This window comes from Betta splendens, chromosome 7 (genome assembly GCF_900634795.4).
Source record: "Betta splendens chromosome 7, fBetSpl5.4, whole genome shotgun sequence".
Classification (NCBI taxonomy): Eukaryota; Metazoa; Chordata; class Actinopteri; order Anabantiformes; family Osphronemidae; genus Betta; species Betta splendens.
In genome coordinates this window covers 13,991,485-14,005,749 of record NC_040887.2, presented here as the reverse complement: position 1 = coordinate 14,005,749, position 14,265 = coordinate 13,991,485, and the positions used below count along the sequence as shown (strand labels likewise).

The following is a 14,265-nucleotide window of genomic DNA, read 5'->3' as shown; positions in this document are numbered from 1 at the left end:
AGCACCTCTCAGCTCATGGTCAGTGCCTCCAACAGGCTGGTATTGATCTCTCACAGCCTTTTGCTATTTCCTGCTATGAACATAGAGTAGATGCACTGAAGGGGGTGTATGGTCTTTTTGTTGTCCAATCGAAGGATACACCGTGAGGGGAGAGGATGGTGAATGGCGATTATTTACTTTTTTCATGGCCTATCATCCGACGGCTCCTTCCCATTCCTCCCATCTCTTCTTCCCACCCAGGGGTGGCTCACAGCGCCTCTGTGTTCATCAAGCCCACCGTCCTCCCTCCTGGTCACCCTCCAAAAAATATTTTTTTCACGCTCTCGCATTTTGCCACACTTCACCTCCAAACATTGATCCGTGCTCGGCACTTCACAGTAACCCGTGCGCCTGTGTATTAAAACAGTGAGGAGGCCAGAGAGCATCTCATTTAAAATGCAAATGCAGCGTTTTTTAATAAGCGAAATTATTAATAAGGATAATCGGAGTAATAAAGGGCAATTGCTGCGGGAAGTTAATGAGAATTGAAATGAGCTGTCCTGAGGGGTCACAGCAACGTGAGCCAGAGGAGAGGGTGAAAAGAGAGAAAGAAGAGCGGAGCGAGACCCGATGATGATGATGACTGGTGAGGAGAGCAGAGCAGGGGGAAATTACAGCAGGTCTCGGCTGATCCTTATCGCTCATAGTAACAGGATATAGGCCAGGGTTGATGTACGACAGACAATATTATGTTCTCCGCGGCTTGATGCCACCTGCATTCATGCATTATGAGTGTCTGCTGGAAGGGCACGGGAGGGGAGCGGCCTGTGCGTTTGTGTCATGTGTGCTCACCTTGCATGTCTCTGCTGAGGTTTTCCTTATCATTGCTTCTGCATAAGACCTAAAATGCGCCGTGTCTTAAACATGCAGTATCTCTAACCTCCATCCATCTCATCCAGCTGCCCCACCCCTGGATGCAATGGCTCTGGCCATATCAGTGGGAGATACTCACGACACAGAAGGTAGGACAGATTAAAGACCCACCCTCTGTTTGTCCTTCTCTGTCTGTCCTCCTCGTCCTCTCTGACCCAAAGCATCCATCTTGCCTGAGATCCTATTAAATTATAGTTAGCGTAGCTTAGCATAACGGCTGCAAAGAAGGGGGAAACTGTTAGCTGGGCACTCCACCAGCACCTGTAAATCTCAGATCAAATTCAAATCTTCATTGTTTTATTCTGACAACCTCACAGAAACAAAAAAAAATATTTGTGATATAATTTTGTTTAATAACTGGTTCAATGCTTAAAGTTTTAGTGATAAAGTTTTCAGGGGACAGCAGAAAAATTTTCTTTCATTTCCCCTTCCTTCCACGCCTCATTGGTGCCGCCCGCCCTCGGGGACCCTGCGGGACTCGGGGGCAGCTCACCAGCTGGTGACTCCTCTTTATTGAGGGGCAGATATTAGCTATCTGTTTACATGTGTATTCATTCAGCGGCCAATTTCAGATGCACTTTGTTTATAGATCGTCTCTCAATCTCCCTCGGCGTCTCCCAGGTGAGAGTAAGAGGGAGTTTATTGGATTTCACCCTCCGCTGCCTTGCCCGCCCGCCTCTCCATACGAGTTCTTCATTAAACGTTCCAGTCAATTGGCTGAGATTGGTTGTGATGTCTGAGTGAGCGAGCATGGCGCCCCCCTCAGGCCACTGTGTCACCCCATTCCCTCTGCTGGAACAACCGCTCCATCCTTCTCCATGTCACTCTATCATTTTTCTACTCGCTCACGACTCATGGATGCAAGGCATTAAACTGGACATGTTGGTGTACCTGCCACTTCCAGTCACACCCCTGCTTGGTATTAATGACTCTTTTCTCCCCCCCCCCGCCTCCGTCAGCGTTCTGGGTTGCCCCATAGCCAGAAAGCGCCGTCTGGAGGAGGCGGAGGCCGAGCAGGAAGCGGAGCGGCCGCTCTCCAAGAGGAAGTCCCATCCGCTGAAGCTGGCCTTGGACGAGGGCTTCAGCACCGAGAGCGACGCCAGCAGCGAGGCCGACGGCGAGGGGGAGAGAGACGGAGAGAAAGCAGGAGAGACCAAGGAGCAGGAGAAGGAGGAGACGGAGGGCGCCGAGGACGCCAGCGTGGAGGCGACAGAGGACCTGACGCAGAACGGACACACGAACGGACAGGAAGTGGAGACACACAGTCAACAGGAGGCTGAGGAGGAGGAGGACACATATCAGAAAAAGGAGAACGCCTTCGCCGCTCATGAAGGTATTGGATACGTCTTCACCTCATCTTTATTAGGCAGGATGCAAAAAATGTTCTCAAATGTGAACATTGGCTACTTTGTCTTCATCTTTTTGATAACTTTTAATCAGTTCCTTTAAATATGTGCCCTGTGCTCCTGAAAGCAGCAAGTAGATCATTGTAGAGATTAAATGATTAATAACGCAATCAAAACCATAATCTAGAGATTAAGAGGGAAACTCCAGTGATTTAGTTTAGCACCTCTATAAATGTGAGGAGCTTCACACAAGACGGATTAAAGAGGAGTTCAAAATCAAAGCAGCAGAGACTGAGATAACAGTCAGTCTGAGGCTTCCGCAAAATGACGAGACCGGACTTTATCAACCTTCCCTTTAATCTGTGACACAAATGCGCGTCGCTTGTGCATCTTTTGATTATTATTATATATTATTATTATACAAGACAGTCCAAATGCAGATGCAAATGCAATACAAATATCTGAGAACAAACGCATAAAGTTGCCAGAAGTCCTGGTCAGTGCTGCAGGTGCAGCCTCGTGTTGACTGATAAAGTGCACAAGCTCCCTGCATCTACACACTGTCACACTTTGCGCTTTGGTTTTGTGAGCTCGCTGTAAATGACTTGGCAGGAAGATGAGGCCTGCGATGACAAAGGTATTGCTGACAGCAGCCTTCGCTCGCTGCATGACTCACGCCTTCCTCTGTGTCGCCGCTCTGACTTCTTTATCTTCGTTTACCGCAGAGGAGGAATGTGTGATCGTGGAGCCGGAGCCCGGAGCAGCGCCACCTGCGCCCGAGGAGTGTCAGTCTCCCTTTCAGAGCGCCGAAGACGTGGCCAACTCTCTCCTCCACCTCGGCCGGGTCTCTGACAACAATGCTACAACTGTGGCCATCCAGCAGTCTGTTGCTATGGAGACTGGGGAGGATGTCACTGTGGCAGCCGAAGGGGGTGAAGAAGTAAAGGACGAGCAGGAGGGGGACGTGAATGTGGGGGAAGAGGAGGAGGAGGAGGAGGAGGAGGAGGAGGAGGCAGTTCACAGAGTTCAAGGACCGGCGGAGTCATCTGCTCTGCATAAGGATGTGTCTGAAGAGGAAGAGGAAGAGGAAGGGGAGCGCAAAGACACAGACAAGCACATGAGCCAGGTGAACCACCAGTATGTGATCAAAGACGACCACCATGATCAGATCAAAGATGAAGAGGAGGAGGCGGAGGAGGAGGAGGAGGAGGAGGAAATGGTAGCGCTAGCACAGCAGAGGCAGGACACTTCAGTAGCGGAAGAGGAGGATGACGAAAACGATGGGAAAGACCGCGTTGGGTCGGCTTCTGATGTGCCAAGTGCCGTCCGCACCATCACCAGCACCGCAGCAGCTCAGGGAACACACATCAAGACCGAAGACCACAGGGCCAGTCCTCTGGAGGACTACAACTCACACAGGGCAAGTCCCCTTGACAAGTGTGACTCTCAGAAGCCCAGTCCACTGCAGAACTACAAGACCAGCCCTCCTTTAAGCTACAGCTCCCGCCGGGCCAGTCCGCTCCACGACTACTTCCCCATCGCCAGGAGCGAGAGCTATAAGATCCACAGAGCCTTGTCCCTGGCCTCGTCCGAGATCATCGAGGTCCGGTCGGACAGGTCGGAGGAGCGAGACTTCGACGACCTGGACGGGGACGACGAGCGCGACGACGAGGACAGCCTGTCGCAGCGCTCCACGGTGACGGACGAGTCGGAGATGTTCGACATGACGCGGGGGAACCTGGGCCTGCTGGAGCAGGCCATCGCCCTGAAGGCGGAGCAGGTGAAGCCCGCCGGGCCCAGAGAGCTGCTCCACGGCCCCGACATCCACCACCAGCGCTACTTCACCATGGAGGACCGGCCCAAGCACCTGGACGTCCTCCGCAAGAGCTACTTCGGCAAAGGTAGGACGCTCTTGTTAGAAGCTCCGTTTGAGCCCAGGTCTGTTGTAATAACGACGTGGCCTCAGAGCCGAGGCAGGTGGTGAACTGCACACAGCTCCTGGTAACCGCACAGCGAGTAGGTGGCTTTTCACAGGCGATGACTCGTACCTTAACCTGATGCTGGAAGCAGAGCGCACAAACAAACACAATGTACCAAACAGCGATGAGTCACCGTTCGGGTCCTTCCCTCTCCACCGCGCGGCGGGAACGAGGACTTCTAGCCGAATAGACGGACGAGCGGAGAGGCGGGACGCGACCGGCTGCGCCTCCGGCAGCGTTTGTTTACGCGCCCGCGTGCGTCCGCCGCCTTGTTGCTCCCACTTGGCGCGCGGCCCACTTGTCATGCTCCTCACAGTGCCGCGGTAGTGTGATTACATGCCTGGTAGTGCTGCCCTCTCCTTGGCCCCGACCCGCTCCCGCGGTGAAGTTCCCGTTCTGCTCGGCGCTAATTAGGAGACGCGTGTCTCGTTAACATTCAATTTGAAGGCCGGCGGAGCATGGCGCCGTCCTCCCGCTCCTTCCTCGCGGCTCCGCGGCCGCCGCCGCTAACCGCTCCGCCCTCAGCAGCGGCGGGGGAGGAGCGGGTACCTTCAATTACAGGCAAATTACAGCGGTGTGATTTCCTGCGGGTGTATTTTTCAGGTGTTGTTTTCTCGCCAAGCATCAGAAATGTCAGACGGGCGTCGGGCCGAGGACGCATGGGCGGCGCTTCGCTGAGCTCACCTTTGAAAAAAGCGCCGGTTTTTCATAGGTCGGCGGCGTTTGATCACTGCACGCGTTTACAGAAACACGCAAGTTGCATTTAATCTAATGCATAAAACACACAGAGCTACATAAGAGATGAGGCGCGGATACAGATGGTGCTGCTTTTGTGCGCTTGTCTGAAATATGTCTAGATTTCACGCTCAGCCGAGCAGACCGTCTGATGACATTAACCACTTGCTTTTGTCCTCTTTATCCATTCCTTGGTCTCCTCTCCTTCACTTTCCTCACCCCTTTCTCCCCCCTCCTCCATCCAGAGAGCAGCCGGCCTGAGAAGAGGGAGAGCAAGTGTCCCACCCCGGGCTGCGATGGGACAGGTCACGTGACCGGTCTTTACCCCCACCACCGCAGCCTGTCAGGCTGTCCGCACAAGGACAGGATCCCCCCGGAGAGTGAGTGGGTTTTTTTCTATTTTTTCAGCTGCTTAGAAGATGAAAATAAGCATGTGGAGAGAAAAGATGACAACAAAGGGCAGCGTGACATTGATGGAAGCCCACGACCTCTCCTCGCTGCTTCTAAGTGCGCTAATGCCGGCTTAATCATGATTTCCTGAGGTTGTGAGGAGTTCGTGTTCTGATCCGGGCTCACTGAAACCGAGGTCACCGTAGCCTCGCGCATCAGATGCTCAGAACATCCAGCTCGGTAGCCGCTAAATGGCTCACGTGGAAGCCGTTGGCTCTGCTCATAAAGTCAAGCACGTAAAAGCTGACGGGTCAAAAGCGCCGACCAACCAGCACAGTTCAAAACAGACGTCAGTCCCCTGGTTCTGCTCTGCTTCCCATCTTTGCTCTCTCCGTGCGACCGTACAGACATTTCCTCCACATCAGCGACCATCTTCCTGTAGCCATGACTACAGGCCCATTAAACGCAGTCTAGTTTCCAGCAATTCTGATTAAGATTCACTCCATATTCCTGTTTGTATTTATACTTAGGGACTGAGTGAAGCTACTGTGGTGCTCAACTTCGCTGGTAGCAGCCGAGCTGCTGCCTGGGTGTGTTTCACTCAGTCCACAGTGGGCTGTAATAACCATTCATTAGCAGCCCTTTGTTCAAAAATAGAAAGTAGCTGTAATATTCACCATTTTGTTATGTGGCCATAGTTGAGAGGGAGGGCTGGAGGGGGGGGGCAGCTGAAGTTTCTCTGACTGTGTTATTATGTCCTCAGTTCTGGCCATGCATGAGAATGTGCTGAAGTGTCCGACACCTGGCTGCACCGGTCAGGGCCACGTTAACAGCAACCGTAACACACACCGCAGGTACGCGCGCGCGCGCGCGCACACACACACACACACACACACACACACACACACACACACACACACACACACACACACACACACACACACACACACACACTTCCTGGTGCTGAGCCGTGGGGATTTGCAACCTCACGTCAGTCCACACCGGCCCCATGAAGATTCACACGCTCAGCAACGTGCTCTCTGTTTCATATTCATCCCCTTCAGCCTTTCCGGATGCCCCATCGCTGCTGCCGAGAAGCTGTCCAAGGGCCACGACAAGCCGCACGTCCCTCAGCCGGGCGGCGAGCTCCTGAAAGGAAGCCCCAACGACAGAGTGTTGAGGTGGGCGGTCCGAGAACACACCAGACACCTTTAAATAGGTTCTACGCTTTTATTCTGAAAGTCAATACGAGATGAGCGAATCTGCAAAAATGAACATTTTAATTAATAACAGTTTTAATGAGATGGTTAAATAGAGGGTAAAAAGAAATATAATGCGTATAGTGGCTTTTTCACTTCACCTCTAATTAGCAGACTAAAAAAGGAACAATAACAAAGACGAATTATCGGTTTTAGCATTTTATTACCACTTAAACATTAAAACTTTTTACTGTTATCTCTGCATTCATCATCAGTCCTTCCTTTGCTGCCACCATTGACATTTTTTAGTACATGTATGATTTAGTGTCTCCTTGTCTCCCTGTACAACGGATGGTATATGTTTAAATATTGACATAATTTAGCATAGCATTAGCATCACTGCTGTGGCTGATGTGGAGGCATAAAGGACGTATCAGGAAGCTTTTGCACTTGTATTACAAACTGTTTGGAGGTTATGGGAAAAGTTTGGAGCTTTTTCATTTCTCTTTACGCCTCACTTTACTTTTGAAGCCGTCGTATTCATAATTGATGTGTTCAGTTATAGTTTTATCTCATGTGAAAACACTCCGGAGCCCTTTGTCGCTTTAAATACGCCGTCGATAAAATGATAAATGACGAGAAGCGAAAGCAGCAGCCTGGTCGCAGTGAGCCTTTCACCTACATAAAAGCTGTCTCCTCCAATCGCAGCCCCGCGCAGCTGAGTCCTTCTCAAGGTTAGTTACTTTACCAAGCCACAGCCCCGACCTTGGTTGCCGCGGCCCTCGTGAATGCTCCGCTATAACGAGAAAGTCTCGGAGCATCCGGCGCCGCAGCCTAATCATCGCTGTCACCTCAAACGCTGAGATCTCTTTATCTTTATTCATCTCCCCAACCAGCCGGGCAGCGTGATCACAGCCCAAAGAATGATAATTAACACAAACCAGACACTGGTATTATGCCAAGTCCAGGCTCTTCCTCGTTGGTATTTTAATTAATAATGCAGCTGATAAGCTAATTATGCAAGTTATAGGGGCATTGCGGGGGATAGGAAAAATAATTGCTTTCCTTCAGGAAAACCTCATCACTGCTTGGACAAAGCGCTCGGGATTAAAACATAATAAGCCCGGCTTTGTTTTTCCTTCTCAGATTGTTATAAAGAGGGTCGTCCGTTATGTACAGGGCAGAAGAATTCCTCGTGCCGCCCATGTCCTGATGGAATCCAGGTTGAATTAATTAAAGAGGCAAACGAGTGGCTCTGTGGTGAAGATGTGTTATTGGTGTGCCAACGTGCGAGGTCCGCCCCACAGCGTCGCGGCCGCGGGCCAGGTCATGTAGCTTATTAATGAGCGTATGGTTGGAGAGCGGAGAGCGGAGACCCTGATACGGCAGGAAGAAGAAAGGTGGAGGACGGCGACAGCGCCCCATCCTCCCCCTCCTCCCCCTCCGCGCCTTCACCACTCCCCCTTTTTGTCTCTCCTCTCTCCCTGGTCTATCAGTGGATTTACGCCAACAGGTCTGACAAAAGCCCGGGCTCTCCAGGAAAACGAGAGGGCTTAAAGCTCATAAATTCCATGCTGTACAACATGCAAATGTGCCCTCTGCTGATAAGAGAGCTTTTAATCCTGCTGCTCTCCCGCTAAGTACACCGTTGCCCCTATCTTTACTCTCTCCATGTCACTCTACCTCCCTCTCTCTTTCTATTTTTCTTTACTCCTCTCTCTATTTAGCTTTAATTGTGTGGCGCCTTTACTGCGGCCTTCTCCTTTTAATCCCCCCGCCTCATCACCTATTGTGTTTTATTCTATTCTATTTCACCTGTGCCTCTAATCTCCCATCGTCTCCCCTCCTCCGTGACGTCCTGTTCTGTCTCCCGCTCGCAGGCCCATGTGCTTTGTGAAGCAGCTGGAGGTGCCCCCGTACGGCAGCTACCGGCCCAACATGGCGCCCGCCACGCCCCGCGCCAACCTGGCCAAGGAGCTGGAGAAGTACTCCAAGGTGTCCTTCGATTACGCAAGCTTCGATGCTCAAGTGTTTGGAAAGCGCATGCTTGCACCAAAGATGCCCACCAGCGAAACCTCACCCAAAGCCTTCAAGAGTAAGAGCTCTCTTACAGCATTTCATATTTCTTCCAACACACTCTGCTGTTGGTGTGATGCCACTGTCGTGTGTCTCACCTTCTTGGCATCTGATCGTCTCACAGCTAAGCCCTCGTTCCCCAAGTCGTCCTCGCCCAGCCTGAGTCTCCACGGTTACGGCAAGAGCTCCGCCCTGGCCTACGACTACTCCCACGACGCCGAGGCCGCGCACATGGCCGCCACCGCCATCCTCAACCTGTCCACGCGCTGCTGGGAGAAGCCGGAGAACCTCAGCACCAAACCCCAAAACAAGGTGCGCAGACCCACGAAAACATATGGCTAAGTGTTATCCATGTGTGTTTATGACTTAATTGGTGTTTATTAAGGGGCTAATGAGAGATTATTAGGCAATAATGCCATCATGCTCCATCAAAACTGCAGATATGGAATTAATCGCGCATATGTGGTGGCTGTTATTATTGTAAAGTGTTCTTTTCTCCATAGCACTCGGAGAAAGAGATTATTATCTGATTGTAGTGCAGATTGAAACATTGCAGGCCGCAGCTGGTGAGACGAGAGGGGAAAGCAATGGGTGTGCCTCCCCTCTCCCCTCTTTGCTCCTTTTTTTTTCTCTCTCCCCATCAACTCTGCATGAATATATCATCAGGAGGCATTGGCTTACAGCAACAGGAGAGTGTTGAGATGCAGTTGCATCACCTCCACCCGTCCTCTTTCATCCTTCCATCCATCCCACACACTTTTCATGTTGTTATTGAATTTGGCTGGCTGCCAGTTCACTGGATTACTTTTCCACCAGGTAGCCTTTTTTCATTATCTGCCGGACGGATCTCCCACTCTCTTCCTCCACCCTTGCCACTCTTTCTTTCATTTTCTTTTCACATCCCTTTTTTACTCCTCCGTCTCGCTGGCTTCCCTCCCCGCGCTCGTCTCCCCGTTTCTCTCTTACTCTGTTTATATTATATCTCTCACTTAGTCGCTCTTTCTCCTCCCGGTGCACAGGAGGTGTAATTGGAACACCACTTTCCCCCATATTGTGATTTTTAAAAGCCTTTTTGCCTCGCAGAGGAGAGAAAGTGACTGCTTCATCATTTTTTCGATTTCCTGACAGGGTTTTAGGAAGATAAAAAGTGAAGATTAATGTCTCAGGCAGCACAGCAAAGTAAGGTGTTGTTTAGCGAGGCACAGATCCAGGAGCAGTGCCTTAGTTGTGGGGTATTACAGCGCAGATCAACCAGGGACTGATCTGGAGTCAGAATCTGAGCCAGTTGAAATCCAATATTGAAACATTGGAACACTGTGCTCATCAACCAGGGATATTTCTGGGAACTATTCCCGTTTTTCATTCCTCCTTTTCGAACCCTTTGATTTTTCTGGCCCTTGACCAGACCATATGAGCGCCGCGTTAGCCGAGTGCTGAAAACATGGCTCATCTCACTCCTGTGTTTCTGTTCACCTGCCAGGGCTATAATAAAGCACAGAGAGATGGTGCTGCTGGCGAAGCGCTAGCGGAGAACGTTAGATATGATTACTAACATGCTTAGGCGATGAAGGGGGTGTCTTGAACCCCGCATGTGTGCGGCTCTCTGGCGCTGATGCGAGACTCCGTTTGGTTGCGAGCTCCAGGGCATTTCTACGGGCAGGTGAGGGTGGATGAGCGCAAATGGGAGGAGATCAATAAATTCACAACATCACTTTTAGTTCGGTGTGGATTTAAAGCATAGTTACAGTAATGGATGTGCTCGGAAGAATACAGTAGTTTGATGATCCTGTGTTTGTTTTCGTAAAAAGGGTGATTTGAGCATTCATTTTAACGCTTTAGAAGTAACTTGTTCCAGGATGAATATTTGTATGAGCAGCTGCTGACCTCTGCGGCTTCCCCGTAGGAGACCGACATCGAGGTGGACGAGAACGGTACCTTGGACCTGAGCATGAAGAAGCCCATCAAGCGAGAGGGCAGCCTGTCTGGCGCCAGCCCTGGGGTTCGGTCCCCAGACCCTTCCTCCTCCTCCTCCTCCTCCTCGCTCCATCACGGCGGGAACAGCGGCATGACGTCGCCGAACCTGCAAACCTATAAGCAGGAGGAGTGGGAGGGTCCTCTGGATTACACCAAACCCAGCCGCCAAAGGGAGGAGGACATGGAGGAGGTTGGTGCAACGAGGCCAAGCGCTAACTCCACACGTGGTGTTTCCCGTCATGTTCGTCACACAGGGAATGTTGCGACATAAACAACAACACAAAGTTCCCCCTAAGCTTTTTGAGTAAACTCCTAATTGTTTACATCATGTTGTCTTTGTCTAATCCCCTCGCCTTATTTCCTTTTCCTCCTCCGATGATTAATTCATTTCACTAAAATGCGAGAGTTACTATACAGTTAAAACACTGCACCGTGCAACAGAGGTGGTGTGTCAGGTGCATTGCACCATCCCGGCTTTGGCATATGCTAATTTTTACGCCTTTGAACTTTTTCAAAAGAAATAAAAAGGGCCTTGAATGTAAATTTTTAATGAAGACACTCTGCATTTGGAAACATCAGTTGTCTACAAAAGAATGAAAACGGATCAGAGCTCACGCTCAATTTGCAAAGTTTCTGTGCTTGTATACAAATCGCCAAACTGTTGCGACACAGCGGTCGCTCAGGAGCGTAGTCACCGGCGACACGTAAAGATCAAAATGGCGGCGGCTCGGGCGCCAGCATTAACGTCTGCCGTGCTGCTTGTCAGGTGGAACACACCGCCCAGTCCTTCGTGTCGTCCGACGCCGAGGACTGTGACATGATGCAGGACTGCCTGGAGGACAGGAAGTACCCAGGAGAGGTCACGACCCCCAACTTCAAGGTCAAGTTCCAGCCCAAGGACAGCAAGAAAGAGCTGCTCTCGTAAGTGTTTCCAGCAGATCATCAACGCTTTTCCAGCTCTTAAATAAAGCTGAAGGCATTTTTATCTCAATGACTGTCTGTACTCAGTGTATATGTCATTTAATGGCTGATAACCCGTTCAAATGGCACCTTCTGACTCTGTCTCTCTGTGCTCTTGTCTCATCAGTGTGTCGCTCTCCCTCCCCAGGTGTCCTACACCTGGCTGCGACGGCAGCGGCCACATCACTGGGAACTACGCGTCCCATCGCAGGTAGGACGACGATGCACTCTCTGAATAAACCCACATGTGAAACGCTAGCTCGGCTGAGGCTCCTCTGCCACTCGCTCTCCACCTGAGTCCAAAGCAGGCGCACCGTGGCTAATTCAAATATTTTATTTGATCTTGACATGCCAGAGGCAATAATGTAGCGTGAGCCCGGGAAGCAAAGACGGTCATTGACTTTGATATGCATCAGTAATTTACTTCTTGCCGTCCGTCCTCCTCCTCCTAAATGACCTTGGTATGCCTCGCATTCTTGATTTCCCTTCACTCATGTCTTTTCTCCTCTCCTCCTTCAATCTGGTCACACTGGCTTTCCTTCGCCCTCCTCTTCCTCTGCCTGTCCTTCGCTCTTTCTCTGTGTCCCTCAGTCTGTCTGGGTGTCCTCTCGCTGATAAGAGCCTTCGGTCCCTCATGGCGGCCCACACCCCTGAACTCAAGTACGTCCGCTGTTCACCCACCTCCACAGCCTTTTCACTGCCACGTTGAATGCACTGCCACTGACACTGGCCGCTGCCACAGCGCTCTGTTCTGCTGACGCTAACTTAGCTTTTGTTGCCCGCCGCCGCCGCCTTTGCTGCTGCTGCTGCATCTGTCATGGTGATTTTCTCTGCATCTGGCTCAGACCACGCTTGCTTTCACTTCAATCAGTTCATGTAAATGTGAAATGAAACTGCGATGCTATAGCACACACAGCTCTTTACCGGACACTAGGCCCACTTAGGCACAAGGAGTGTTTAAAAGAGCCTGAGAAGATTGGATTTAAAATAAAGATGCAGACGAGCGAATATACAAATGAGCAGATTTAACAAGCAGACCGTTGCTTTCATCTGCATAATTCCATTTTCAGACAACTCCACCATCAAACGCCTCCGTATTTATTTATTTTCCCCGCCGACCTTGTGGTAAATGTTAAACATTGCCGTGCTCTTTCCCAGATGCCCCACTCCAGGATGTGACGGCTCCGGCCACATCACAGGAAACTACGCCTCCCACAGAAGGTAATCAATAAAAAGCACAAATGCGCACGCACAAGCGCACACAGCACACGCAAATGGGCACACACGGACACAACCAGCCAGACAGAGAGGCTAGTGACAGTTCATGCTAGAATTAGACAGGATCCACATACTCACACATTTGCACACCTTTTTCTTTATCCTTTCCTTTTCGGCCATAATAGGCGTCTTTTTTTTGTTTTTTTTTTTGAGTTTGGTTTGTGACTTGGTTCAACAACCTCTGTAAACTTATTCTTCCTGATAATGAATCACCAGAGCTTCACTGCAACCCTATGTTATCAACTCCGTACTTTCTGTTTTCAGTCTCTCTGGGTGCCCGCGTGCCAAGAAAAGTGGAATTAAAACTCCTACCAAGGACAACCAGGAGGACTCCGAGCTTTTAAAGTTCGTACCGCTCAGAAAGCCATAATGTCTGCTTTTAGCGCGACTGACGGTAAAAGTAAAATGCAACGGAAAGAAGAAAGAGAGAGCGCGAGCGAGAGCTAGAGAGAGAGACAAGGATAGGCACTCATATGCACAGGTAGTAACCTGCCCCGTAACTCCATCAAACAATCAGGCCTCACTGATGGGAAGATCCACTTACTGCAGATACTGACTCTGAATGGAGTTTGTAGCAGATTATTATAGACTAGATTCTCAATACATAAGAAATACATGGGCTTCATATTGAACACAAACAGTGAAATTTCCATGTGAATGACCTTGTGCTAATATTTAATGGCTATTGCTTCAGTAATATTACTCATTGTCTAAATCATATGCCATAAATACAAGAGAAACTTAATTCGGGCCTAGTAATTTATTTTTAGTAAATCCGTCTTCTTCTGCGTGTCTGACCCTCGGGCCGTCTCCGTCTTCCCTCTGTTTCCCTCTTTTCCCTCGGCTCCCTGCAGATGCCCGGTGCCGGGCTGCGACAGCCTGGGCCACATCAGTGGGAAGTACGCCACTCACCGCAGCGCCTATGGGTGTCCGCTGGCAGCCCGCAGACAGAAGGAGGGGCTGCTGAACGGGACGCCGTTCAACTGGAAAGCCTTTAAGACCGAGGGTCCCACCTGCCCCACGCCGGGCTGCGACGGCTCCGGACACGCCAACGGAAGCTTCCTCACACACCGCAGGTCCGAAACCAACATACGGTAGTATATAGCTCTGCCTCTGATGCTGAGGATGAGATGAGAATATGAAATTACTGTCAGATAAGCATGCAAAACGTACAACCGGTCTCCCGTCAGGGCCTAGGTTAGCTTAGCTTGACGGATGAAGTCACAGAAAACAGCCTGACAAGTCGCTGGGCCTGTAAAAAAAGCAATCACAGCAGGGAACGTCTGGTAAATCCAGCAACTTGTCACTTTTGCACTGAAAAACCAAATGACATGTTAATTAGTGAGCTTATAAATGAAACTCAGCATTCTGTCTGGGGTTGAAATGTTTTATTTTGACATTTTACCACACGCCACA

General features: G+C 50.4%; 1 protein-coding gene across 4 annotated transcripts in view; it reads left to right on the top strand.

The window, feature by feature from the left end:
* The window catches only part of myt1b (myelin transcription factor 1b), a 77,964-nt gene that overhangs the window by 57,733 nt on the left and 5,966 nt on the right, over window positions 1-14,265 (top strand). For 2 of the 4 annotated variants that reach the window (XM_029156853.3, XM_029156852.3), the window contains exons 7-21: window positions 939-1,001; window positions 1,872-2,245; window positions 2,984-4,159; window positions 5,218-5,352; window positions 6,126-6,216; window positions 6,427-6,543; window positions 8,442-8,656; window positions 8,762-8,949; window positions 10,541-10,801; window positions 11,378-11,532; window positions 11,720-11,782; window positions 12,163-12,231; window positions 12,730-12,792; window positions 13,114-13,194; window positions 13,704-13,925. In XM_029156853.3, the coding sequence (XP_029012686.1) occupies window positions 939-1,001; window positions 1,872-2,245; window positions 2,984-4,159; window positions 5,218-5,352; window positions 6,126-6,216; window positions 6,427-6,543; window positions 8,442-8,656; window positions 8,762-8,949; window positions 10,541-10,801; window positions 11,378-11,532; window positions 11,720-11,782; window positions 12,163-12,231; window positions 12,730-12,792; window positions 13,114-13,194; window positions 13,704-13,925 (3,273 nt within the window). Of the gene's footprint in view, window positions 1-938; window positions 1,002-1,871; window positions 2,246-2,983; window positions 4,160-5,217; window positions 5,353-6,125; window positions 6,217-6,426; window positions 6,544-8,441; window positions 8,657-8,761; window positions 8,950-10,540; window positions 10,802-11,377; window positions 11,533-11,698; window positions 11,783-12,162; window positions 12,232-12,729; window positions 12,793-13,113; window positions 13,195-13,703; window positions 13,926-14,265 lie in introns of all 4 variants that reach the window. The other 2 variants (XM_029156851.3, XM_029156850.3) reach the window with 1 other exon arrangement.